Source organism: Chionomys nivalis, chromosome 4 (assembly GCF_950005125.1).
Source record: "Chionomys nivalis chromosome 4, mChiNiv1.1, whole genome shotgun sequence".
Lineage (NCBI taxonomy): Eukaryota > Metazoa > Chordata > Mammalia > Rodentia > Cricetidae > Chionomys > Chionomys nivalis.
The window spans coordinates 26,529,901-26,554,811 of NC_080089.1; the positions used below are offsets into that span (position 1 = coordinate 26,529,901).

Sequence of the window (24,911 nt, forward strand, 5' to 3'; positions counted from 1 at the left end):
ACTGAAATTTTCACCTCCAGCATTTCAATTTTTTTTCAGTATTTCTAATCCTTTCCCCTATTCTGTACTGCCTTCCGTATTCCCACCAGCTGTTTATTTCTGTTCTCCATTTGTTTGAGTACCTTTTCAGTCACTTTATGAAATTATTTGTCTGGAATCTCATCTCCATCTTTTCCAGTTCGTGACTGATAGCTTTTGAGGGAACAAGTAGTCTTTCTTGTTGCTGTTTGAACTTACACATCAGTAGCTTGGTCCTTGGTCTTTGTTCCTTTCCTTTCATGGGAGTGCTTGCACTGTTCTGCAGGAGCTAGGTTACACTATGGCAAACTGTCCTTTCTGTTAGGCTGGTATCAAGTATCAAGTTCTATTCCCAGACCTCGCCTTAGAGCAGTGGTTCTCAACCTGTGGGTCGTGCCCCCTTTGTAGGGGGGTTGATCACCCTTTCACACGGGTCACATATATTTATACTACAATTCATAATGGTAGCAAAATTAATGTTATGAAGTAGCAACAAAATAATTTTAGGTTTTGGGGTCACCACAGCATGAGGAAGTGTATTAAAGGGTGGTCACAGCATTAGAAAGGTTTAGAACCACTGCCTTGGAGTAAACTTACAATTGCAAAACTAGACAGTACTCCAGAGTAGAAGCCCTCACTGCTGTGTTCCCTCTGTGGTGTCTTGCATTCCTACCTTGGCTCCTAGGTTGTCTTACAGCTGAGAGGTCCTGTGATAGACATTCATTTTGTCTTCTCTCATTTTGAGGACTATTCTGGAACTGTGTCTTAGATGGTTACTGGCTCATATACTGGTCTTGAGGTCTGGAAGAGGTTATGTAGGTGGGTTTGTACCTTATAGTCTTATAGCCCTATGCTCAATGCTTGGTTTGGTGTTTGGTGTTACCCCAGCTTAGCCTGTCTTGGCTATGCTGGTTGAGGTTCAGTCCTAGAGAAAATTTTGAGTGCTGTAATCTGAGGTCATCATGGTTTGGCTAGTTAACCCACAGGTGGCTAGGAATGGGTTAAAGAATGGGGTTGTGGGTCTCTGACCTCACACAGGGCCGGTCAAATCAAGTGGGTTGTATCAAGAAGCTGTATATAAGGGTCTCTGCCTTCACATGTGGATGGGACGGTCAGCATGGAATTTGCATGGGTTGGAAAGCTGGGATGGGCTGTGGTCAAAGGTCTTTGGTTTGAATTTTTAAATACAGAGGCTTTGTGAGACACCATTTTGTGTATGATGTGAGGCTAAAGACCTATCCCACCTTGAAAAAGGTGAAGTTCGTCTAGCACCACTGAAGAAAACCTGAAAATTACACACTGAAACAGTCTACCTGAGCAGCTAATGGGAGCTCACCAACTCCAGCAGAACTGAGAAGGAACAAGCATAGGACCAAGCTAGTCCCTTTGAATGTGACTGATAGTTGTATGGCTGGGGCAGACTCGATGGCCACTGGCAGTGGCACCAGGATTTGTCCCTACTGCATGTACTGGCTTTTTGGGATCCTATTCTCTTTGGATGATACCTTGCTCAGCCTAGATATAATAGGGAGGGCCTTGGACCTTCTGCAAAGCAATGTGCCTTACCCTCTCTGAGGATTGGATAGGGGTGGGGTAGGAGGGTGTGTGGAAGGAATGGGAGAAGGGGAGGGAGTGGGAACTTGGATTGGTATGTATAATGAAAAAAGATACTTTATTTTCTTAAAAAAAGAAAAAGAAAACCCCAAAACCCATCTGCCTATTGAATTGCTTTTATCTTTCATAAATTTCTCTCTCTGTGTGAGTGTGCCGTAAAACACATAGATGTTTTCTGTCTCTCTTCCAAAGAGGTAGCTGCTGCCATGGCTCCTCCCCCCCCCCACAAACTCTCTCTTCCTCCTTCCCTCTGTTTCTTTCCTCGTCCCCCTTCTCCCTCCCTCTCCCCTTCTCTTCCATAACCCACTAAATAAATATCCAACCTGAAAAAAACAAAACAAACAAAAAAAAAACACATAGAAGATGATTTGTAGGAACTGGTTCTCTTCATCCCACATGGGTCCTGAGAAACAAGCTCAAGCTCAAGTTACCAGTCTCAGATCTGAGATTCCTGGAGGCATTATCATCATTTCAGACTGAGATCAAGAAAAGAATTTTCTTTTCGGAACTTCAGGTTGAACCCCAATTTCTGACCCTGAGGTTTTTTCAATTTTTTTTATTGAGCTCTACATTTTTCTCTGCTCCCCTCCCTGCCTCTCCCCTCCCCCCTTCAACCCTCCCTGCAAGGTCCCCATGCTCCCAATTTACTCAGGCGATCTTGTCTTTTTCTACTTCCCATGTAGATTAGATCTATGTAAGTCTCTCTTAGGGTCCTCTTGTTGCCTAAGTTCTCTGGGATTGTGGTTTGCAGGCTGGTTTTCTTTGCTTAAGTTTTTATTAACTGTGCTTCCGAAGATATACTGGGATGTATTATTTTTGATGTTGTGGAACAAATGGCATACTAGGCAGATACCGTACCACTGAATATGGCCTCAACCCCACTCTGTTCTTTGTGGAAGCACACCACCACACTGCCACACAAGATTTCAGTGAGGTCGATCACATGACCCAGTTTAGGGACCACAACAAAATATCACAGGCTGGGGGTGGGACGTTTAGCCAGCCAACATCAAGAGTTCTAGATCAGAATGTCACAAGTTTGTTTATTTCTGAGAGCTGTGTGGGACAATCTATTCCATGTGCCTGTTCTGGCTTCCTGTAACAGTTGGCAATGATTGGTCATCTACCTTCAGCGATGTCCTTGAACCTGAGTCTCCACATGACTCTTAGTAGTTATACTGTTTCATAGGTCCATCCTATAATAGATCTTATCACTTCATTTTAACTAATTATATCTGCCAAATTAATTACATGCCAAGATGTCCAGAACTATTTTTGGGGGAACACAATTCAGCCCACAGCATCATCTCAATGCCTTCAGCGGTGTATTTTCCTTCACCCCAAACATGAATGTCTTACCATATACCTCTCAAAGAACAGTGAATATTGCTATGGTATTTTTGCTTTTACTTATAATACAGAACAATGATGGGAATTAGTTAAAAGTTCACTGACCATGCTTGCCAGGTCATTAGGAATATGAAATCTCTTAGTCATATCTGAAGATGACAGGAAGAACCTAATGTCAGTGCTAGAGATAGAACTCTAGGAGCTCCCACACACTAGTTAAGTGAGCTACACTGCCAGCTCACAACAGGGTCACTCATTCTGTATGTAGCCCAGGCTGCCCTGGAACTCATAGCAATCCTCCTGCTTTGGCCTTCTGAGTGCTGAGATTACAGGAATGAACCGCCCCACTCAGTTTGTATTTTTGTTATTTTTTTATTACTTTTAACAATGTGTATTTCATGTGTGGCTATGTGAGAGTGTACACATGAGTCTAGGTGCCTATAGAGGCTAGAGTTATTGAAGCTGTAGTTACAGGCAGTTGTTAGATGTCTGATGCGGGTACTAGGAATCAAACTTGGATCCCCTGGAAGAGCAGCAAATATTTTTAACTGCCGTGCCATCATTTCAGTTCCATGGCATGTACTTTTCAATAACCGTAATTTCAAAGGCAGCAATATGGATAGCATTGTCACTGCTTTGAGGAGGAACAGGAACTTCAGCAACGCCAGCAAACAGACTGGTTAATAACAAGATCTCTAGAATAACAAGGTTCCACAGTGGACATTCTCAGACTGTTCTACAACAGCTTTCCTGTACTTCCCTGTTTCCAAGCATGGGCCAAGAGACTCTCACACTTTGACAATTGTGAATACTCTTAAGAATGGATTAATTTGGAGCCAGGTAAATCGTTCAGTGGGTAAAAGTGCTTTCTGTACAAGCCTGATGATCTGTTTGATTCTTGGAGCCCCATGGTGGAAGGAAATAGATTCCTAAAAGTTGCTGCTTCACACACACTTTGTGTGTGTGTGTGAACATCATACATGAAAATCACACACATGAACATCATACACATCATACACATGAACATCATACACATGAACATCATACGCATGAACATCATATACGCATGAACATCATATACATCATGAACATCATACACATACCTACACACAAATAAGTAAATAAACCGCTACCCATCTTTATCCATCTTTCTATCTGCACTTAAACATATTTTCTGTTTCATGCCAATCCCAACCACGATGAACACAAATACAACACCGCCCACACAAGTCTTACATGCCCTCTCCTGGCTGCTTCTGTAGAGCAGCCTCCCTTTAAACATTAACCATCTTCGTAGAAGCTTACTCTGGATTTTTACCTTCTCTGTGAACCTCTTTCTGCCTTCTTCCCAGGCTATGCAACCTGTACAAACACTGGGCCCAAGCATTACATCCAGCTCCTGTTAAGTCCAGCTGTGGACAACAGAATCTCATTTTCAACTTTGAATCCCACCTTACTCCCCATGTACAAGACAAGTTCAGACAGAGTAAGCCTTCAGAGAAGCAAATGTCTATTATAGCTACAGACAAACATCTTTTTCTATAATCAGTGACTTGTGGTTAACACAATATATTGGACATTTTTCTTTTCTAAACATCAAAAGATGGATTAAATAATGTAGCAGGGTTTTCCCAAAGTCCTCATCATTGAATAATACTTAAGACTTCCATATATGACGAATAATGCTGTTTGCAAATTTATTAATTAAAAGATGTATATTTTAAAAGACAAACTGCCTTAGGAGAGATTCCTAATTATTCCAAAATCCAATTGAATACTGAATCAAATATATAATTATCCCCAGATCCAATGGAATATTGAATCAAATATATACTGAATCAAGTATAGTTTAATTTATAGTTGAAGGACAAAGAGGTAGATTTTATTTACCAAGGTACTAATAGAAGTATCTAAAAAGATAAGCAGCCCCAAAAGAGGAAATAAAAGCCCATATAAAAATCCAAATGTTCCAAATAACCTTAGCCCTTGACATTTATTATGTGGTAACAGGAGCAAAGGTACACCCCAATTCATAGCTGAGCAGTAGGTTCCCAGATAATTCACGTCATCATGATCTGAGTTCAGGATTGCTGTCCTGAGACACCGTTGGTGCAGAACAGAGAACAGAAAGAGACAGGCTGTCTGCTGCCCTTGCCTCCCACACTGCCTCTGTAATCAGGAAATGCTTCATTGAAGTACCCATACCCTAGGGCAAGAATTAATAAAACGTACATCATGTAGATCCAAGCCACAGTGCTGACTGCTTCTTTCCAGAACGAGGAAAGCAGGGTGGCAGATCTTCTGGTATGGCTCCTCAGGGCCCTTCCAGCTCTACTGAGAACCCTGTTCCTATCTCAGAGCCAGCATTGCTGCTGAGCGTTCAGGTCCTCTATCAGACGAGCACAGCACGGCAGGATCCGTTAGCAACTGAACAGCCTGTATGAGCACTCACTCAACACTGATTGTGGCTGCGCATGAACTCCACACTAGAGTTTCCAGTTTGGGAGCTAGTCCTGAAGCAGGCTTCGAGAGATCAGTATCCTCATTACTTCATTGCTACCTGCAAGAGGAACAATGAAGGATTCAGTAGGAAGAGGGTAGCCATGGATTTAAACTGTAATTGTTGCTTCTTTTGTAATTACCAAACAATGACAGTGTAAGAAACAGTATTTACATTTGCTGTCGTTTGGTTTGAGACTGGGTCTAATGTAGGTAGCGCAGGCTGTCCTTGGACCAGATGTATGGTTGAGGATGACCTTCAACTCCTGACCTTCCTGCCCTCACCAGTGTGAGAATTACAGGTGTACAACGCCATACACCCAGTGATTTCTTTTAATTACATGTATTTATTGTGTGTGCAAGTGTGTGTATGTGTGTGGGTGTGCCATGCCATGGTGCGTATGTGAAGGTCAGGACAGTGTGCAGGACTGCTTTGCTCCTTTCACCATGTGGGTCCTGGGGAACAAATTCAGGCCTTCAGGTTTGACAGTGGGTACCATTACCAATGAGCCATCTTGCTGGCTCAGTGGGATAATATTGACATTTTTAAACATCTCTCCTTATGACAAAAATGACTGTATTAAACAAGTAAAGAAAAATAGTATACTCTAATTTTTAAAATTTAGTCATACTTGCAAAAGGATAGAAAAAAGTTCAAAGAATTTAACAACAAAATTATAAATATCTCCTAGAAACAGGAGTCATTTTTTTCTTTTACTTTTTGTATATTTTATAGGCTCAACAGTACACATATCTTTTGTAACCAGAAAACTAAAGCATAAGATAAAACATTTACCTTGAAGGAGGGAATTAATAGCTCACTTTATTTTTGATAGTGGCCTTCAGTATAAACAAAATACAAAGTAAAGCCCTTGCAGAACCAATAATCACACAATCTCAAAGAAAGCTAAATCTAAATTTCCTCACAAAAGGATAACATTTTCCCTCAAAAAAACAACTCCGGAAGTTTAATTTCAGTGTAAAGGCCTGAGGCAAATCAAGATCAGAGCTCCAGTTCGGGTAGAAGCGGTTCTGTAGGATCGGAACTCAGACAGGGACAGTGGGGCCCAGTCTGTTTCCAGACCAGTGACCCCAGCATTCACTTGGCTCAGTGGAGCAAAAACTCTGAGGGTGGGACCCAGCAGCCTACTTATAAGTCCTCCAGAAGAAGATTATGGTGCCCACTCGGCTACGACATGAACCGTTTGAAGGCAGGGAAGCAAATCCTTACAGACTTCTGTGACCCCAATAAAGTACCCCTACACTGTTTCACCAAGAAGCACAAGAGAAGCTTCCATCCCACGTGTCTGCAATCCTGTAACAGCTCTGGCTGCCTACACTAGCCGGGACAGAGCGATGCTACTTCCGGGTGTATGCACTGATACTGAGTGGAAGACACACTCTGTGTCTGATTGATAGCTCACACAGTTGCCCAACCAATGTCTGAAGATAAAAGCCACATGCTGGTAACTTTACTAAACACCACTAGCAATATGGACATGGATAACATTCAGATAATGTGGCTGCCAAACTACTGTTTGGAAGTTCAGGATCCCTGAGGTCACAGTCTTAAAACAGGACAAAATCATCACCAGTGCACTTTCCAAGACTGATCACATACTAGCTTGGGCTGAACCTTCTCTGAAATCTACAAAAGAAGTGGAATGCAGCTTCACTCATGAGCATAAAGCAGAATCTCCTGGCTCCCAGCTTAGAGTGTTTTCTGATGTAACAGAAGACCAATTTCAGAGGAGGGCTGAGGAAAGGAAGAATTGAGAAAAAGACAGAGGGCCTGGCAGGGTCTCAGCTCAGAAGTACTGAGACAGGTTGGGGAAAGAGTAGCAGGAGAATAACTCTGCGAAGTTTTACCTTCTAGGATTTGGTGGACCCTGGAGTCCCGCATATACTGTTGAACAGCATAATCCTTCAGGTAGCCGTAGCCCCCATGCATCTGCACAGCCTGGTTACAGATCTGCTGGGAGACAGGGAATAGATGTCTTTGGTCCCAGGAAGCCTGGGGAGTACTTGGCTCCCTTCCCCACTCCAAACCTTAGTCTGGCAGTCTGCTATACATGGATGAGAGAATGAACGGGGCCCAAGAGGAGCTCCAGATTCTGAATGGTCAGACACGAAGGCCATCCTGCTACTGAACCAGTCAAACAAGGCACAAACATCTGCCTTTCTTCTTCAGGCTGTTCTGGAGGCAAAGCTGTCTACAGCCCCCAGGACTGACTGATTATAGGAAGTCCAGGCGCCACCTAGTGACAATATAGTCTCAGTGTGGAAACAGCTCCATGCCTTACCAAGAACATACCCGAAAGCAGTCTTACTGACGTGTTAAGGTCATGGAGAAGGGCCACAAGGGCAGCAGGGAGAGCTCCACTGCAGGTCGTTCACAAATTCATTTGTATCCTTAAGCCCCAAAGTGATTCCTTCAGTGCCTCAGGCGGTTAGGGTTCTATAGATGATTCATTCCTCTCAAAGTCCCTAAGCAGAGCAGCTCTTCCTGTCTTCTGTCAGAAACGCCAGAAGACTTGTCACTTACAGTGAAGCATTCCTCTGTAGCAAAGAGCTTGGCCATGGAGCACAGCACCACTGCATCTTCCCGCTCCTCCTGTAAAGCCACTGCTGCCATGCGGATCATCACCCGAGAGGCAACCAGCCTGGTGGCCATGTCTGCTAACTGGAATTGCAGGTACTACAGCCACAACAGAGGACGAACCAAAAAGGCCACACGGGTTTAGAAAGGTCATCTTGGATCTAATCTAGAACCACTGATAAGACAGCTTGAGCTGGCAAGCTGGCTCAGCAAGTAGAGGTACAAACACATTCATAGATAAAACAATCTGAGTTCTACCAAGATGATCCCGTGGGTGGCAGGAGAGAACCAACACCTGAAACTTATCCCCTGACCTCTACGTCCACACTATGACATGCACACAACTGCATGCAGGCACACATCCATACACCCACCCCCCACACACACATACGCATAGATATCTCAAATTAGGTGCCTTTTTCAAGCACATCAAAGTCTCTTGCCACTTCTAGAGACGGCTGCTTTGTTTACCTTGGTATTACTTCCTCTTGAAAAAAGGCACAGGTAAATGCACAACATACATTCTCATTAAGACAGTGTAAAGTTCTTCATGGGGTATCAGTCCCACCCAATTCCGCCATGAATGGGGGCCCAAGGGAAGTTCTCAACAGAGTACGAATGCAGAACCTAGCTTTCTTACCTGGTTTCTGGCTAGCGGCGCTCCAAACTGCTTCCGGACCTTGAGGTGCTCTTGGGTAAGGATAATTGACGCATGAGCAGCCCCAAGAGAGCAGGATGCTGGAGGGGAGGAGTAAGGATGCCATCTGAGCCTGAATGACAAGTGCTAGTAGCCTCAGCCCTTGCCTTCCTTCCCCAACTCCTTTCTGGCCTCACCAACATTGATCCTTCCACCGTTCAGTCCTTTCATGGCGATAAGAAAGCCCTGCCCCTCGCTCCCAATTCTGTTGGCCACAGGGACAGCACAGTCTTCAAAGATCACTGCTCGGGTTGGCTGTGAGTTCCATCCCACCTGGCAAAAATCAGGGTCTGGGTGGCTGCCCAATGATTCCCCAAGCAGGGATGCCTTCCCTGTGGACAGAAGCCTGTAATGGATGCCAGCACCCTGACCCTTAAGCCCATAAGAACACCAAATAGAGAAAAAAAAGTTCAGATGTGAAGGTTTATCAACACTTAGAAAGATGCTTATTTCAGGGAAGTGGTGTTTTATTTTTTAACATGGTCTTTTTTTACTCTGTAGTCCAGGCTGACCTGTAGTGTGTTCTTCCTGCCTCAGGTTCCCAGGGCCTGGATTGTTAGGTGTGAGTCACCATGCCTGGCTAACACAGTGCAAGGTATTACACAAATCTACTTTGCATAATCTATCTACAAACACTTCTCACTTCCTGAAAGATCAGGACCAGATCCATCCTCAGTTTTACTGTCTCTATGAGTACAACTTCTAAGAGATATTATTTGAAAAAGTTTACTTTTAGTATATGTGAGCACACAAGGCAAGCATGAAAAGTTTACTTTTAAAGGCTGTGAACAATAAGCACACTTCTCCTTTCAAAAGTCTAGTGCTGTAAGCAGACAAGATAAATGACATGCGCCAGGCGGTGGTGGCGCACGCCTTTAATCCCAGCACTCGGGAGGCAGAGGCAGGCGGATCTCTGTGAGTTCGAGGCCAGCCTGGTCTACAAGAGCTAGTTCCAGGACAGGCACCAAAAGCTACAGAGAAACCCTGTCTCGAAAAAAAAAAAAAAAAGATAAATGACATGCAATATACTGGAGAGCCCTGATCTAATGTTTAGCTGCAGTGAGACTCGGTAATGTACGGTCAACTCGCATTAGCCAATTACACTCCTTTTTCTAACTTGGCATTCTATGATCTTACTGTGGTGGTTTGAAAACAGCCATTGAATTAGCAAATACCACAAATACAAGTTTTTTGTTTTGTTTCTCCAAGAAAAATGTCTTACTAGAACATCACTGGATATGTTAGATGTAAGCCCAGAAAAACTTAAGAACACTTGAAATGCAGCCTCTGTCGCAGATCTACCTGGTCATAATTTCCACCAGCCACCTCCCAAGTCATGACATGGAGACTTATTATTAGCTTTGAATGCTCAACCTTACATAGGCTCATTCCTGGCTAGCTCTTTTAACTTAACCTGTTTCTTTTTATTTACCTTTTGCCCTTTCACTTTTCTTCCCTTCTGCACATCTTACTTTCAGTGTTTTCATGTCTACTGTCCGGTGGTTGTCATGGTATTTTTCTTTTGCTGTGAGGTGTCACCACGACCAAGACAACTTATAAAAAAAAAAACATTTAATGTGGGGCTCACAGTTCCAGAGGAGTTAGAGTCTATGACAGTTATGAATTTACATTCTGGTCCAAAGATATGAGGCAGAGAGAGCGCTAACTAGGAATGACGTTTAGGACCTTAGAGCCAACCTTCAGTGACACACCTCCTCCACAAGGCCACATCTCCTAATCCTTCCCAACCAGTTCTGCCAACTGCTGACCAGGACTCAGATGTAGGCCCATGGGGCCATTCCCATTCAAAGTGTCCTCTCACGTTCCTCTTTTTCTCCCTGAGACTGGGTCCCTGGGAGACTGACTCAAACACATGGGTTGGCTAGACTGCCTGGCCCATGAGCTATGGGAATCTACCTGTGTTCCCTCCTCCATTTCCACACACTGTTGCGGATGTGTGTGCAGTAACACCTAGTTCCTTACATGGGTACTGGGGATGTAAGCTGAGGACTTCTAGCTTGTGTGGCAGGCATTTTCCCCCACTGAGCCATGAAGATGCACCCTTCTTACACTCAAGATCTCACAGGTGTGAGGCGGTGGCAGCTATTCATAGTTTGCTTCTTTAGTGACAAGACTTTCTTAAGGTCAAAATGTTCACATGGAATCTTCCTCTCAGATGTCTGTATTCAGTTTGAGGAGATGAAAGACAGAGGGAGCCATCCCACAGAGCGGTAATGGGCTGAATACTCAACCTTGCTCTTCTAACTTTTAACCCGTTTCAGACTTTGGGTAGAGACTACAGGAGCTTAAAAGAGGACAAATTCCGGTTCAATTTGTTCAGTTTTGGTTCTCTGAGACTGGATCTCATGGAGCCCAGACTGACCTCAAATTTGCTATGTAGTGAAGGATTGCCTTGAATTCCTGTTCCTCCTGCCCCTGTCCCAAGTGCTTGGTTTGAAGGCAGGCACCACCATGCCTGGCTACACGTTTTTATGTCAGGAAATGATGTAAAAGCTGTGTTTTCCAGGAAGGAGGGAGCTCAGGTATTGTGTATAGTTGATAGTGTTCATGAGCTGCCTTGATGAGCCTGAGGGTCCTTTGGACTTCTGGATACCTTCATGAGGAGCTAACGGGGGTGAAGCAGTGCGACCTTTTTATTTACACATGAAACATCGGAACAGGACTTTGCTAAGAGGACCTACAAACTTTCAACTTTGTACTTTTATGTAGGAAACAAAGGTCATGAAGAAGTATAGTGACAAACTCATTCTTCCATATAAAGCCTCTTAATAACTAAATCCAAGATAAAGTAATATAATTATCCTCCTATAAAGTTAATACATAGAAGGTTAAAAGCTCTCATCAATATTAAGTAAATGCTAACTAAAAGACTGCAGCCCCTATCTTGCTCACTGCAATCCCAACCATACACACCAAAATGCTTTTTTGCTTCTGAAAATAGGCAGCTATTTTTGTTGTTACAATTTTGGGGTGTGTGTATCACATGTAGCCTGGGCTGGCCTAGTACTTGCAATCTTACTGGCCCAGACTTCCAAATGATGGAATCATGTGTGCACCACCACGCCAAGCTGTAGAGATTCCATACAGATAGTCCAAACAGGGCTAGGAATGACTAAGGATCATTGTGGGATATTTGTACACTAGGTGAAGATGTATTGCTGTTACTGGTGTAATAAAAGGCTGTTCAAGTCAAAAGCTAGGCAGGAAGTACAGGCAGGATTTCCAGGGTGAGAAAAGAAGAGAAAGAATACAGACACTTAGGGATGCCTGGAGACATGAAGAAGAAATAGGATGTGCAAGATGGAAGAGAGATGACACCATGTGATAGAACATAGATTAATAGAAACAGGTTAATATAAGTTATAAGAGCTAGTTAGAAACAAGCCTAAGTTATAAGCCAAGCTTTCATAATTAATAATAAGTCTCCATGTCATTAATGGAGAGCTGACTGGTGGAACAGAAAAAGACTCATTACAGAAGATTCCATATCCTTCTGGGAGACAACATAGCTTTGAACACCGGAGGCATCTAATAACCTGTTATTCTACGAAGAGCGGAGGCACTAAAACCTCTATCTAATCTCTTGGCAGTTGTTAAGAGCCCACAGAATCGTGAAGGAAGATCTGAAAGCCCCGTGTAAATACTCTGAGTGTTTAGTAGTCTTTTCATACCTGCCTTATCTCCAAAAGTCCTAATCCAAGGACAACTTTTGATCATCTGTCCTAAAGAAAAACTCAGTGAGTTCTATCTTATTGGCAATTAGATTACTACAAGTTTCCTGCTCAGGGCCTACACATGGGATTTCTTAGTCCTAGGAATATCTTATTTTTCAATGCACTTACAGAAACAAGTTCTTGGATGGCTGGAACACCTACAGCCTCTCCCTGTCAATGAGTATTTTATTTTTGCTTAGAGAAGAAAAGTGTCCTGAGACTTCTAACAAGCGTCAGTCCTCTTGAAACTTATTTCTTTCCGGGATAACATAGCGTGATGGAAGCTGAGTATGAAATACAGGACAAGGACTGAGGAGACGGCTCAATTGGTGGGGTGCTTGCTGCGCATATGGGAATCTGAGTTCAATCCTCAGTACCCACAAGGGAAGCCGGGTACAGCTCGGAAGGTGGTGACAGGAGGATCCCTGGAGTTTACTGGACAGCCAGTCTCACTGAAGAGGTAAGTTCCAGGTTCATTAGCAGATGCTGTCTGGTCAGACATGAAGGCAAAGGGAGGTATGATGGAGGAAGGTCATTGGTTAATTAATAAAGAAACTGCTTGGCCTAATAGGTAAGAACATAGGTGGGTGGAGTAAACAGAACAGAATGCTGGGAAAAAGAGGAAGTGAGCTCAGACGCCATGCCCCTGCTCTCCAGGGCAGACGCGATGAAGCAAGCCGCCAGGTCAGACATGCTGAATCTTTCCCGGCAAGATAAGTCACCATCTTGTGGTGCTACACACATTAATAGAAATGGGCTAGGCAGTGTTTAAAAGAATACAGTTTCCGTGTAATTATTTCGGGGCATAAGCTAGCCAGGTGGCCGGGAGCCCGGTGGCAGGAACATGGCCCGCAGCTCCTTCTATGGAGGTAGACCTCGGTGAGTCTGAGACCAGCCTTGTCCTCACAGACAGAACAGCCAGGGCTACACATTAAGACCATGCCAAACAACAAGAAGAGTAAGATAATTTAATTTCATTAAAGGAGACCCTGACCAAAAAATAAGGTAGAGAACAATTGAGGAAGACATCCAATATCAACTCCCCTCCAACACATGTACATAAACATACAGCACAGAAAAAGAGAAAAAAAATACAGAACAAAAGTGGACATACACAAAAAAAGAGAGACAATCTAAAGAGTAGTAGCAGTGTATGAAGCTAGATGGGGAAGTCTGTCTTTCCCAGGTGTGTGTTTCTTTAGCAACAACCGTTCCTATTCCATGAAAGAGGGCAGGAGTTGGTCTAACAGATGAGAGACTCATAGTTTGGATTGCTTACAACTGAGTAGCCACTCACCTTCTTCTCCTTCTTGCCAAAGCTAAGGCCAGGGGTTCCCTTCTCAACGACGATGCAGGAGATGCCTTTGGGGCCTGATCCTCCAGTCCGGCACATGACCACATAGATGTCTGACTCACCACCTCCACTGATAAAGGCCTGTGGGTGGAGAGGGGGTGTATGGGAATCAGCGAATGCATGAGTTCTGAGCCTGACACCTGGGAAAACCGCTGGAACACGCCTGATGACAGAACAAAGGCATAATGCGCAGAATGGGGTAAAAGGTAAATGGCTTTGGCAGAGCCTACAGAATCGGGGCTTTGGTTTGTAAGAATACAAACGACAAAAATCCGTGCCGTTGTGTAGAATCGGATCGTAAAAGATAAACAGTGAGAGTCTCTCCCCAGCATGTAATCATGTGTGTGAATGATAACTCAGACTCAAAAGATCTGAGGGCTATCAAGGGGTATACGGGAACAGCCCTTGGGAACGCATGCTCTTACCTTGGAACCATTGAGGATGTAATGATCTCCTTGTCGTTTGGCTGAGGTTAGAATAGATGCAGCATCACTCCCACTTCCTGAAGTAGGGACCAAAGGGGAACAAACAGAGACGCCAGTCAGCGACGTCAAAGCAGCTGAGCACAGTTCCGCATCCTAGAAATCTTCCTCGGATAGGTCATCATGCACTAGCTTAACATCCCATGGCCAAAGAATCGTCCACACTGGGTAAAAACTGCTTGTACAGTAGTCCACTGTCTCTCTACCGAACCAGTTAGCAGTGGTGTGAAGCCAGGAGGAAGTCTGACCTACAGGCCCCAGGGACCTATACTACTCCACAGGCAAATGCTTGATAAGCCGGACTAGGTGCCGACAGCCGGAGTTGCTCACTGAACACACAGGCTCCACTTCTCTCCTTGCTAGGTGTCACTTGCAGGGAGCATGAACACACCTGGCTCAGTGAGGCAGTAGGAAGCAAACTTCTCCATGGTACAGAGCGGTGGGCAGAATTTGTGCCTCTGTTCCTCATTTCCAAAGCTATCAATCATCCAGGCACACATGCTGACAAGAGAAGGCGTCGACAGAAACAAAGACAGAAAAGAGAATCCGGCAGAGAAGGGTGGGGTGGGAAAAGAAACAAAGGGTGACAAAGCAGAATGAAAGCAGGAGAGTGTGGGAAAGGAAAAGAGACAAGTGAGAAATTCAACTTGAAAGGAACGCGCTGGTTTAAAATCATTACTGGAATACTTATATCTGAGACCCAGACGTTTCTCAGATTAATGAGTCCTAAAAACCTCAAATTACTGGAGGTTTGGAGAAGTCTGCTGGTACCAAAACTAGGACTTGGGAGGTCAGCAGAACTGATCCCCTAAGCTCTCATATAGAAGACAAAAGAATCAAATCCAGCAGCCAGCTGCAGACCTACTGTGTACCAGTAACAGTTCAGTTTCTCAAGTACAATCAACCCAACACGATTCATCTTTTTCTCCTGAGTCTCAGGTTTTCGTACCAGCCCGCGTGAGCATAGCCCTCCACCATGGTTTTGGGTGTGGATACTCACTTGTGGATGCTGATATAGGCAGTGGTGCTGGTGCAGCCTGTGGCCAATGCTTCAAAGATGACAGAAGCATCGAGGCGAGACAGTCCAGACCCACCCACGTCTGTTTGTACGTAGACGCCCCCAAAACCCAGTTGTGCTGCCTTCCGCATCATATCCACAGGGAACAGCTCCTACAGAAAAGAGAGCAAGGCAGTAAGGGACTGGTCCTGAGACAGATTTTCTTTTAGAGGGGATAATGGAGGGATGAGGATGTTTGCATCTGGGAGATTATAGGAATTCTCTTAATTTCAAATACCCTTGTTATTTTATAGTGGTCTCAGTTAACATGTTCTCCAAATATGTTTCAATAGAACACTTTTGATATTATATGTGTCTAAATCTTTGATAAATTAAGAATGACAAGGGACATCTACATAATGTCTGGGATGACTTCTAAGGAAAGTCTCTACTGTTCCAGTCAGGGTTAGTATTGCTGTGATAAGAGACAATGATCAAAAGCAACTTGGGAAGGAGAGGGTTTCAACAGTTCATCATCCAAAGCAGTGAGGACAGGAACTCAAGCAGGGCAGGTGGCAGGAACCAGACAGAGGCCAAGGAGGAGTGCTACTTATTGGCTTGCTTCCCATGGCTTGCTTAGCCTGCTTTCTTTTTTTTCATTTTTTTAATTGAGCTATATATTTTTCTCCATTCCCCTCCTTTCCTCCTAGCTCCCCTTCTACCCTCCCTCATGGTCCCCATGATCCCAATTTACTCAGGAGAGCTTGTCTTTTTCTACTTCCCATGTAGATTAGATTCATGTATGTCTCTCTTAGGGTCCTCATTGTTGTCTAGGTTCTCTGGGATTGTGAACTGTAGGCTGATTTTTCTTTATGTCTAAAAGCCACTTATTAGTGAGCACATATTTGCCTTTCTGGGTCTGGATTATCTCACTCAATAGCATGTTTTCTAGATCCATCCATTTGTTCATATATTTCAAGATGTCATTTTTTCTGCTGTGTAATACTCCACTGTGTAAATGTACCACATTTTCCTTATCCATTCTTTGGTCAAGGGGCATTTAGGTTGTTTCCAGGTTCTGGCTGTGACTAACAAAGCATGAACATAGGTGAGCACATGTCTCTGTAGTACGATTGAGCATTCTTTGGTTATATATCCAAAAGTGGTATTGCTGGGTCTTGAGGTAGGCTGTTTCCTAATTTTCTGAGAAATCACCATACTGATATCCAAAGGGGCTGTACCCATTTGCACTCCCACCAGCAATGGGGGAGTGTTCCCTTTATCCCACATCCTCTCCAGCACAAGCTGTTATTGGTGTTTTTGATCTTTGCTATTCTTACAGGTGTAAGATGAAATCTAAGAGGTGTTTTGACTTGCATTTCTCTGATGGCAAAGGATGTTGAGCATTTCTTTAAGTGTCTTTCAGCCATTTTAGATTCATCTGTTGAGAGTTCTCTGTTTAGGTCTGTATCCCATTCTTTATTGGATTATTTGTTCTTTTGATTCACAATTTCTTGTATTTTAGAGATCAATCCTCTCTCCTTTGTGGGGTTGATGAAGATGTTTTCCCATTTTGTAGGCTGCTGTATTTGTTTTGTTGACCAAGTCCTTTGCTTTACAGAAGCTTCTCAGTTTTAGGAGGTTCCATTTATTAATTATTTCTCTCAGTGTCTGTGCTACTGGGGTTATACTTAGGAAGTGATCTCCTGTACCAATGCATTCAAGTGTATTTCCCACTTTCGCTTCTATAAGATTCAGTGTAGTTGGTTTTATGATGAGGGCTTTGATCCATTTGGATTTGAGTTTTGTTTATGGTGATAGATATGGATCTATTTTCATTCTTCTACATGCTGATATCCAGTTATGCCAGAAACATTTGTTGAGTATGCTTTTTTTTTCCATTTGAATTTTTTTTTTGCTTCTTTGTCAAAGATCAGGTGTTTGTAGGTGTGTGGATTGATATCTGGGTCTTTGATTCAGTTCCATAGGTCCTTTTGTCTGTTTTTATGCCAATACCAGGCTTCTTTCAGTACTGAAGCTCTGTAGTAGAGTTTGAAGTCAGGGATTGTGATGCCTCCAGAAGTTCCTTTACTGTACAGGATTGTTTTGGCTATCCTGGGTTTTTTGCTTTTCCATACAAAGCTGAGTATTACTCTTTCAAGGTCTGTGAAGGATTTTGCTAGACATGGATTGAATCTGTAGATTGTTTTTGGTAAGATTATCATTTTTACTATGTTTATTCTACCTACCCAAGAACATGGGTGATCTTTTCATTTTCTGGTGTCTTCTTCAATTTCTTTCTTCAAAGATTTAAAGTTCTTGTTATACAGATCTTCCACTTGTTTGGTTAGAGTTACTCCGAGATATTTTATGCTATTTGTGGCTATAGTGAAGGGTGATGATTCTTCAATTTCTTTCTCAGTCCTTTGATCATCTATGCAAAGGATTACTACTGATCTTTTTGAGTTAATAGTGTATCCTGCTACATCACTGAAGGTGTTTATGAGTTGTAGAAGTTCCTTGGTGGAATTTTTGGGGTCGCTTATGTAAACTATCATATCATCAGCAAATAGTTGGAATTTGACGTCTTTTCTGATTTGTATTCTCTTGATCTCCTTTTGTTCTCTTATTGCTCTAGCTATAGACAATAACATTGTCTTATTCCTGATTTCAGTGGGATCGCTTTGAGTTTCTCTCCATTTAGTCTGATGTTGGCTTGCTGTGTATTGCCTTTATTATGTTTAGGTATGTTCCTTGAATCCTTGTTTTGTCCAAGACCTTGATCACAAAGGGATGTTGTAGTTTGTCAATGGCTTTTACAACATAGAATGAGATAATCATTTGGTTTTCTTTTTCTTTCAGTTTGTTTATATGGTGGATTACGTTGATAGATTTTCATATGTTGAACTATCCCTGCATCTCTGGGATGAAGCCAACTTGATCTTGGTGGATGATTTTTCTGATGTGTTCTTAGATTAGGTTTGCCAGTATTTTATTGAGTATTTTTGCATCAATGTTCATGAGTGAGTTTGGTCTGTAATTCTCTTTCTTAGTAATGTCTTTGTGTGGTTTGGGTATCAGGATAATTGTAGCCTTGTAAAAAGAGTCTGGCAACGTTCTTTCTGCTTCAGTTGTTTCAGCCTGCTTTCTTAGGGAATCCAGGACCACCTATTCAGAAGTGGAACCATCTACAGTGGGCTGGTCCTCCACCATCAATCACCAAGAAAACACCCAAGTCAAAACCAGACTGCTGAGGGTCCAGATGTGAATCTGGGACCTTAAAAGGAGTAGACCTAAGCCAACACCCCGTGGGTCTGAGCGTGAGTCTAGGACCTCCCAGGAACTAGGCCTGAGCCAGGACCTCTGCCAGTCTGGGCGTGAGTGAACCTGGGTCCTCCAAGGGAATAGGCAGGAACCAGAGATCTTGGCGGGGCCAGGCATGAGTCTGGGACCTCAGAGAGAGTAGGCCTGAGCCAAAAACCTCTGTGGATTCGGGCATTGGTCTGGGACATAAAAGGGAATAGGCAGGAACCTGGAACCTCTGCAGGTCCCAGCATGAGTCTAGGACCTCTGAGGAAGTAAGCAGGTCCTCTTCGGGTCCAGGTCCAAATGAATCAAAGACCTCAACAAAGAGCTAGCCACACTGAACCTTACAGAAGAGAAAGTGAGAAGTACACTTGAAAGCACTGGCACAGGGAACCACTTCCTAAATATAACCCCAGTAGCACAGACACTGAGAGAAACAATTAATAAATGGGACCTCCTGAAACTGAAAAGCTTCTGTAAAGCAAAGGTCTTCACTAACCCCCCCATCAGACAGAGGTCTGATCTCCAAAATATACAAAGAACTCAAGAAATTGGACAGGAAAAGATCACATAATCCAATAAAAAAAAATTAAGTACAGACCTAAACAGAGAACTCTCAACAGAGGAATCTAAAATGGCTGAAAGACACTTAAGGCTTGTTCAATATCCTTAGTTAGCAGAGAGGTTGTGGGGAAAAGTGAACACTTCTGCATTGCTGGTGGGAATGCAAGCTGGTACAACCCCTTTGGATGCCAGTGTGGCGATTTCTCAGAAAATTAGGAATCAACCTTCCTGAAGACTGAGTAATAACACTTTTGGGTATATATCCGAAGGATGCTCAATCATGCCACAAGGACATGTGCTCAACTATGTTCATAGTAGCTTTGTTTGCCATAGCCAGAACCTGGAAACAACCTAAATGCCCCTCGACCAAAGAATGAATAGGAAAATGTGGTACATTTACACAATGGAGTACTACACAGCAGAAACAAATAACGACAGCTTGAATTTCACAGGAAAATGGATGGAGCTAGAAAACATTATTTTGAGTGAGAAAACCCAGATACAGAAAGACAATTATCACATGTACTCACTCATAGGTGGTTTTTAAATATAAAGCAAAGAAAGCCAGCCTACAAAGCATAATCCCAGAGAACTTAGACAACAATGAGGACACTAAGAGAGACTCAATAGATCTAATCTATATGGGAAGTAGAAAATAGAAAAAGACAAGATCTCCTGAGTAAATTGGGAGCATGGGGACCTTGGGGATGATTGAAGTGGGGAGGGGAGAAACAGGGAGGGGAGCAGAGCAAAAATGTAGAGCTCAATAATTGCCAATAAAAAAATGTAAAAAAGAAAACACCATATAGGTTGGGCTACAGCCAGATCTTATGGAGGCATTTCCGTAACAGAGACTCCTCCTCTCTGATGACCCCAGCTTGTATCAAGTTGCCATCAAGCTCAAGCACACCTACCATCAGTCTTCACACTTGCAGTGAGGGGTTGGTGAGTGGAGGACAGGAGCAGTTAGGACTACAAAGAGGGAGAGATAAGTCACTGCAGGAGCCATTTGCTGAACATCTACCCTCAAGAAGACTCCTACCTTCTGATCCCACTCCGCCATATTGGGAGCCATTTCCCGAGCAGCGAAGTCAAAGGCCACTTTCTGAAATCCTTTCTGTTCTTCATTTAGTCCCACGGAAGCTGTGAACAGGACCAGACATAGTCAATTCTAGTATGGAGGTGAGAGAAGAGCTTCACTGACGAGGAATGCCTCAAAGCGGAAGACAGATCTACTACAGAATTTCCTAGGCATATCCTCTAACAGTAAGAGAACGGTGCTATCTATTGTGTGTTTCATTGTTTCTGTTTTTGAGATAGGGTGTCTAGGCTGGCCTCAGGCTTGCGATCATCCTGCATCCAGGACCCCGGTGCTCGCATCATGACTAGTTTCCCGGGTGGAAAAGGGATGATTCCGGCACTTAAACATTATCCTAAGGGTAATTCCCAGACATCTCTTCCTCCGCCAGTTAGGAAGATAAAGGTATAGCCCCAAATAGGTAGAGGCCTCAGGGAAAATAGTGGGGAAGAACCAGATGCAAAAAGAATCAAAGTGTAAGAGAACAGGATGAATAAAGATACTAACTCATGAGACACCATTGGGACTCCTTTTAAAGTGTGATTGTATTCCTGTATTCAGTGTGATGTGGATGTGTATGTGTGCAGGGCATTGTGGAGGTCAGGACAACTTTTGGGACTCAGTGGCAGGTGCCATGACCCCCGGGGAAGTCAGCTTGCTGACCCACCATTCTTCCTTTCATTCAAGTGGGTCAACTGTCTTTTCAAAATTGTTTATCTCCTCTTCCTCATAAACCCACTCTTTCTTTAAATGAAGAGCTGGGGATACAATCCAAAGCAAAGGGTTGCCTCATTGATGTCCCCTTTCAAGCTCAGCATCACCAAAAAAACACAAAAGCCTTCAAATGGCATGTTTTCTGATGGGCTGCCCCAGCTTTTCTGCATAAATACCTTGAAAAAGTCTCCACCCAATCTCTGTGTATCTGGCCGCAGCCACTGTTTGTACCAATGCACCCATCTTACAACATCAAATTGAGAAATCATAATCTGTGTACTTTGGCGTGCTTTCCAGCTAAGAAAGCAATGGAATAATATGGCCATACAACTCGTGAATAACACTGATTTTCTTTTAAATAAAGCTTTCTATACAGTTAAATCCCCAACAGAGAAGTTGAACTCTTTAAGACAGGAAGGTTCCCATCCTAGCCACTAGTGATATGACTTTGGGTAACTGCTTTATTTCTTTGACTGAGATAAATGGATCTTAGGAGAATAAATTGGGAAAGTGAAGATGATAGGCAAGTACGATAGATGAATGGGGAAATTTTCTAGGAACTCATAAAACTTACAAAGGCTACACTGTAAAGGCATCTCATCAGAGGAAACAGAGAGACACTGATAAAAGTAACCCTAGCAGTGAAACACAGAATTTGACTTTTACATTCATCCCCAAAGACCACATTCTGTAAGGAAGGTTGGACTGAATTAGAAAGCAGGATTGTCTACCAACTAGCTAGTCTCTAAGATGAAGCAGATTTCAACAGAGACAGGGCAGACACTGAAAGCAAAGAACTTAGGCAAAACTCTAGTGGGAAGCAGTGACCTTTTAAGACTTGAAACAAAGACAGAACAAATTCCAGGAACCAGAGCAGGGAAGCAGACCCAGCAACCTGGAGCAGATCAGGCAGGCCTACATTGCTCATACCTATTTCTCTTCTACTGTGAGAACAACTGACTCAGGTGTGGAAACTACAGGAAGGAGTGAGTACATGCCTACACTCAGAGACCCAGTAAAAGGCGAGGGTGTGGTGATGGCTGGGGCGGGAGGGGAGGACACGTAGCTACTCTGTAGCTATGTTTTAAGGTATGGCCTTTCATTTAAAAAACTTTGGTCATTATGATACTGACGAATACCTAAGATGGGGACATCTGGGGTGGTATGGATGTAGACTTAAAGAAAAAGTCCAAGCCACTCTTGACAATGAATTACTCTGGAGCCTGCTAGCTATGCCCAGTTCTTGCAATAGCACATTAGTGTTGGCGGCAAAGTCTGTTCCTCTGGGGAAGATGTGGGCATCACTCTTAGTAAAAAGGTAAGTCAAGCATGGTGGTTCACACCTTTAATCCCACACTCGGGGCAAAGGCAGGTGCCTCTCTGTGAGTCTGAGGCCCACGGGACCTACATAGAGAGTTCCAGAATACTCAGAACTATACAATAAGACCCGGTATCAAATGGGGTGGGGGGTGGAACTCAGAAACTAAAAGTTGTCAGGATTCTAGAGAATGCTTCCCTAAGAGACCCAGAGCAGAAACCTGAGGGTATCACCCTTAGGAATATGGCATGGGACAAAAAAAAAAAAAAAAAAAAAAAAAAAAGAAAAAAGAAAAAAAGAAAAAAAATCACGGTTTTCTTATGAGGGGGTTGACAGGCCATTTTCTTTCATGCTTTCTTGTACAATGCTGCTAGAGATCACAGTTTAACGCTTATTTGCAGAAGGAGGAAGAATACAGCTGAGTGCCAATGCCTTGCCTAGCATGTTTTTTTTTCCTCCTAGTACCTGGATCCAACTCATGGTACTAGGAGGAAAAAAAAAACTGTTACAGTAAACTCACTAAACAATAAACAACAAAATGGGGCCAGAGGCATACTTCAGTGGTAGGTACTTGTCAGCCCCAGCAAATCCCGAAGTTTGAACAACGGTACCAATACCCTTGCACCCAACAAATATCTGAGCATGGATTGTGTAGCAATACTGGTGCTACAAAAATGAATATGGTCCATTCACACACACACGCACACACTTAAATGGTAATAATTTAAAGACATTAAGGTATAAAGAAGAGCCTCAGAATTTTACTTCTAGCAACAGCTCAATATAGAGTCTGCTGTTAGTTGTTTTGTTTGGTTCTAGTTTTTGAGACAGAGTCTAACTCTGTAGCCCAAGCTCCAGAGGTTGCCTCAAACTCGAGATAATCCTCCACCTATGCTTCTGATGTACTGAGATTACAGATATCAGCCACTATATCCTGCTTTAATATATACTAATAAATCTTTATTCTATGACAGAATAAAGGGCTACTTCCTAAAACAAGCCAAGTCCAGGTAACCCAAGACTTAGAAATTTAGAATTTCATTCTAACTAAAGAAGAGTAGTTCTAAATAAGTTATATATAAGTAAATGCAATATGTAACTACATATTCTTCTTATATAACAAATACAGTTGACTTTAGAAATAGAAATGATCAACAGTAGGAAAACATTGCTTAGAGAAAAAAAATGGAGGTGGTGGTAAATAAATAGCAAATTAAAGCCAACATAATGCCATGTTTATAGCCCCAGTACTGGTGAGGTCACAGAGGATCATAAATTCCACGTGGCAAATTCAAGAACAGCCTGGGCTACATTGTGACACACTGACTCTAAAAAGCAAACTGCCGGAGCTATGTCCCTAACTCTAGGGCTTTCTTTAAAAGGAGTGAAAGAATCTAAGTTGCTCAAGTCAAACCATCACCTACTGGGAAAACTCACATTTTGTTCCTTTGTTACTGGGACAAACTCTTACTAGCTTTAGTCAAGCAGGGAGACTTTGCCTAAGTGCCTTGAAAAGCGATTCTGGTCTTCTAGAGAAAACAGTCTTCTATGCCTTCGTGTACTTTATAGATTTTTTTTCTCAATCGTCAAGGCCATGTTGCCATAAACAATGGATACTTATGTTAAGTAAATAAAAATCATTTCTAAAATTTCTCCAGAAGAAAAAGGTGGTTTTGTTTTTTTGTTTGTTATTTTAAGTGACTGACAGAACCCAAAAACTGGCTGTGTATTCCATGATCAGCGTGGGTGGCAACCACACGCTGTTACATTCAAGTTTTCTGCCAGGTTCCTAAACAATCAGTTTGTAATCTCTGAGAGGGTTTCTCAATGCGGTAATCTTTCTTTTTCCTGCAGCAGTTTCTACAGTGTAAGTGTTTTCTACTCACAGATTATAAATTATGAAATCCACGTACGTGAACAGAGCTTTCTCGACCAGCACCCATATTCTTACGTTCTTACTACCTTGGGAATCTCTTGCTACTATTTCAACCACCCAAAGTCACAATTTCCTTCATGCATGGGCTGGGGCTGGGGGGTGCGGGGCACTGGACTGGATTAAGAGCGGGTGGCAGAGACCACGCGGAGCTGGTGCGGAGAGCAGATCCTGGGTTATGGAAGGAAGCAGGTTAGGGGGACCGGACTGGTATGGGGAGAGGGAAGCGGGCCCAGGACAGGGCAGGGTCTAAGAAAGAAAGGAGTCCGTGAAGGGACCCGAGGACTAGACAGAGGGGGTCGGGTCTATGTGTCAAGACAAAGACCAGAACCAGCAAGCAGTCAGAAACCTGGGCACGCACAGATGCCCACCAAGTCCCGTTCTCCCTTCGCCCAGGCGAGCCTTACGATCGATGCAGAGGGTGACGCTCCGGTGATCGGTCTGAGTCAGGGACCGGAATGCAGAGCGCAGACAGCAAAGGCGCCTGGAGCCACACCGTAACATTGTCACAGTTGTTCCCAGTCTGAATCCCTGGACCAGCTTGACCAGGCCAGAACTTGCAGCTCGTGACCCTCCCCGTGACACCCTGGGAGTTGTAGTCCATCAAGCCCTTGAAGCTTGAGCTCCAGCAGGACTACTGGGATGCTGAGACTA

General features: G+C 43.3%; 1 protein-coding gene across 3 annotated transcripts; it reads right to left on the minus strand.

Moving 5' to 3' along the window:
- Positions 1-4,469: 4,469 nt before the first annotated feature.
- Positions 4,470-24,808, minus strand: Acad8 (acyl-CoA dehydrogenase family member 8). 3 transcript variants are annotated; one of them, XM_057768512.1, is made up of 11 exons: positions 24,665-24,808; positions 20,257-20,357; positions 15,348-15,517; positions 14,739-14,848; positions 14,291-14,367; positions 13,809-13,946; positions 8,915-9,050; positions 8,721-8,818; positions 8,027-8,179; positions 7,351-7,453; positions 4,470-5,542 (listed from the first exon to the last, which is right to left on the minus strand). In XM_057768512.1, the coding sequence occupies exons 1-11, from the start codon at positions 24,759-24,761 to the stop codon at positions 5,490-5,492; spliced, it is 1,236 nt and encodes a 411-aa protein (XP_057624495.1). In that variant the 5' UTR covers positions 24,762-24,808; the 3' UTR covers positions 4,470-5,489. The 3 variants fall into 3 exon arrangements, with proteins under 3 accessions (XP_057624495.1, XP_057624494.1, XP_057624496.1); XM_057768511.1 differs by having other exon boundaries at positions 7,351-7,456; XM_057768513.1 differs by lacking the exon at positions 20,257-20,357 and having other exon boundaries at positions 7,351-7,456; positions 24,665-24,779.
- Positions 24,809-24,911: the final 103 nt, after the last annotated feature.

What these genes read in the sequence shown, in the direction of transcription:
- Acad8 (XM_057768511.1), bottom strand. Translation starts at nt 24,761, where the DNA reads ATGTTACGGTGTGGCTCCAGGCGCCTTTGCTGTCTGCGCTCTGCATTC. An exon ending in CGTCACCCTCTGCATCGATC is followed by an intron (nt 20,358 to 24,664) that starts GTAAGGCTCGCC and finishes TCCTGTTCACAG; the next exon opens with CTTCCGTGGGACTAAATGAA. An exon ending in GGTCCACCAAATCCTAGAAG is followed by an intron (nt 5,543 to 7,350) that starts GTAAAACTTCGC and finishes TTCCTCTTGCAG; the next exon opens with GTAGCAATGAAGTAATGAGG.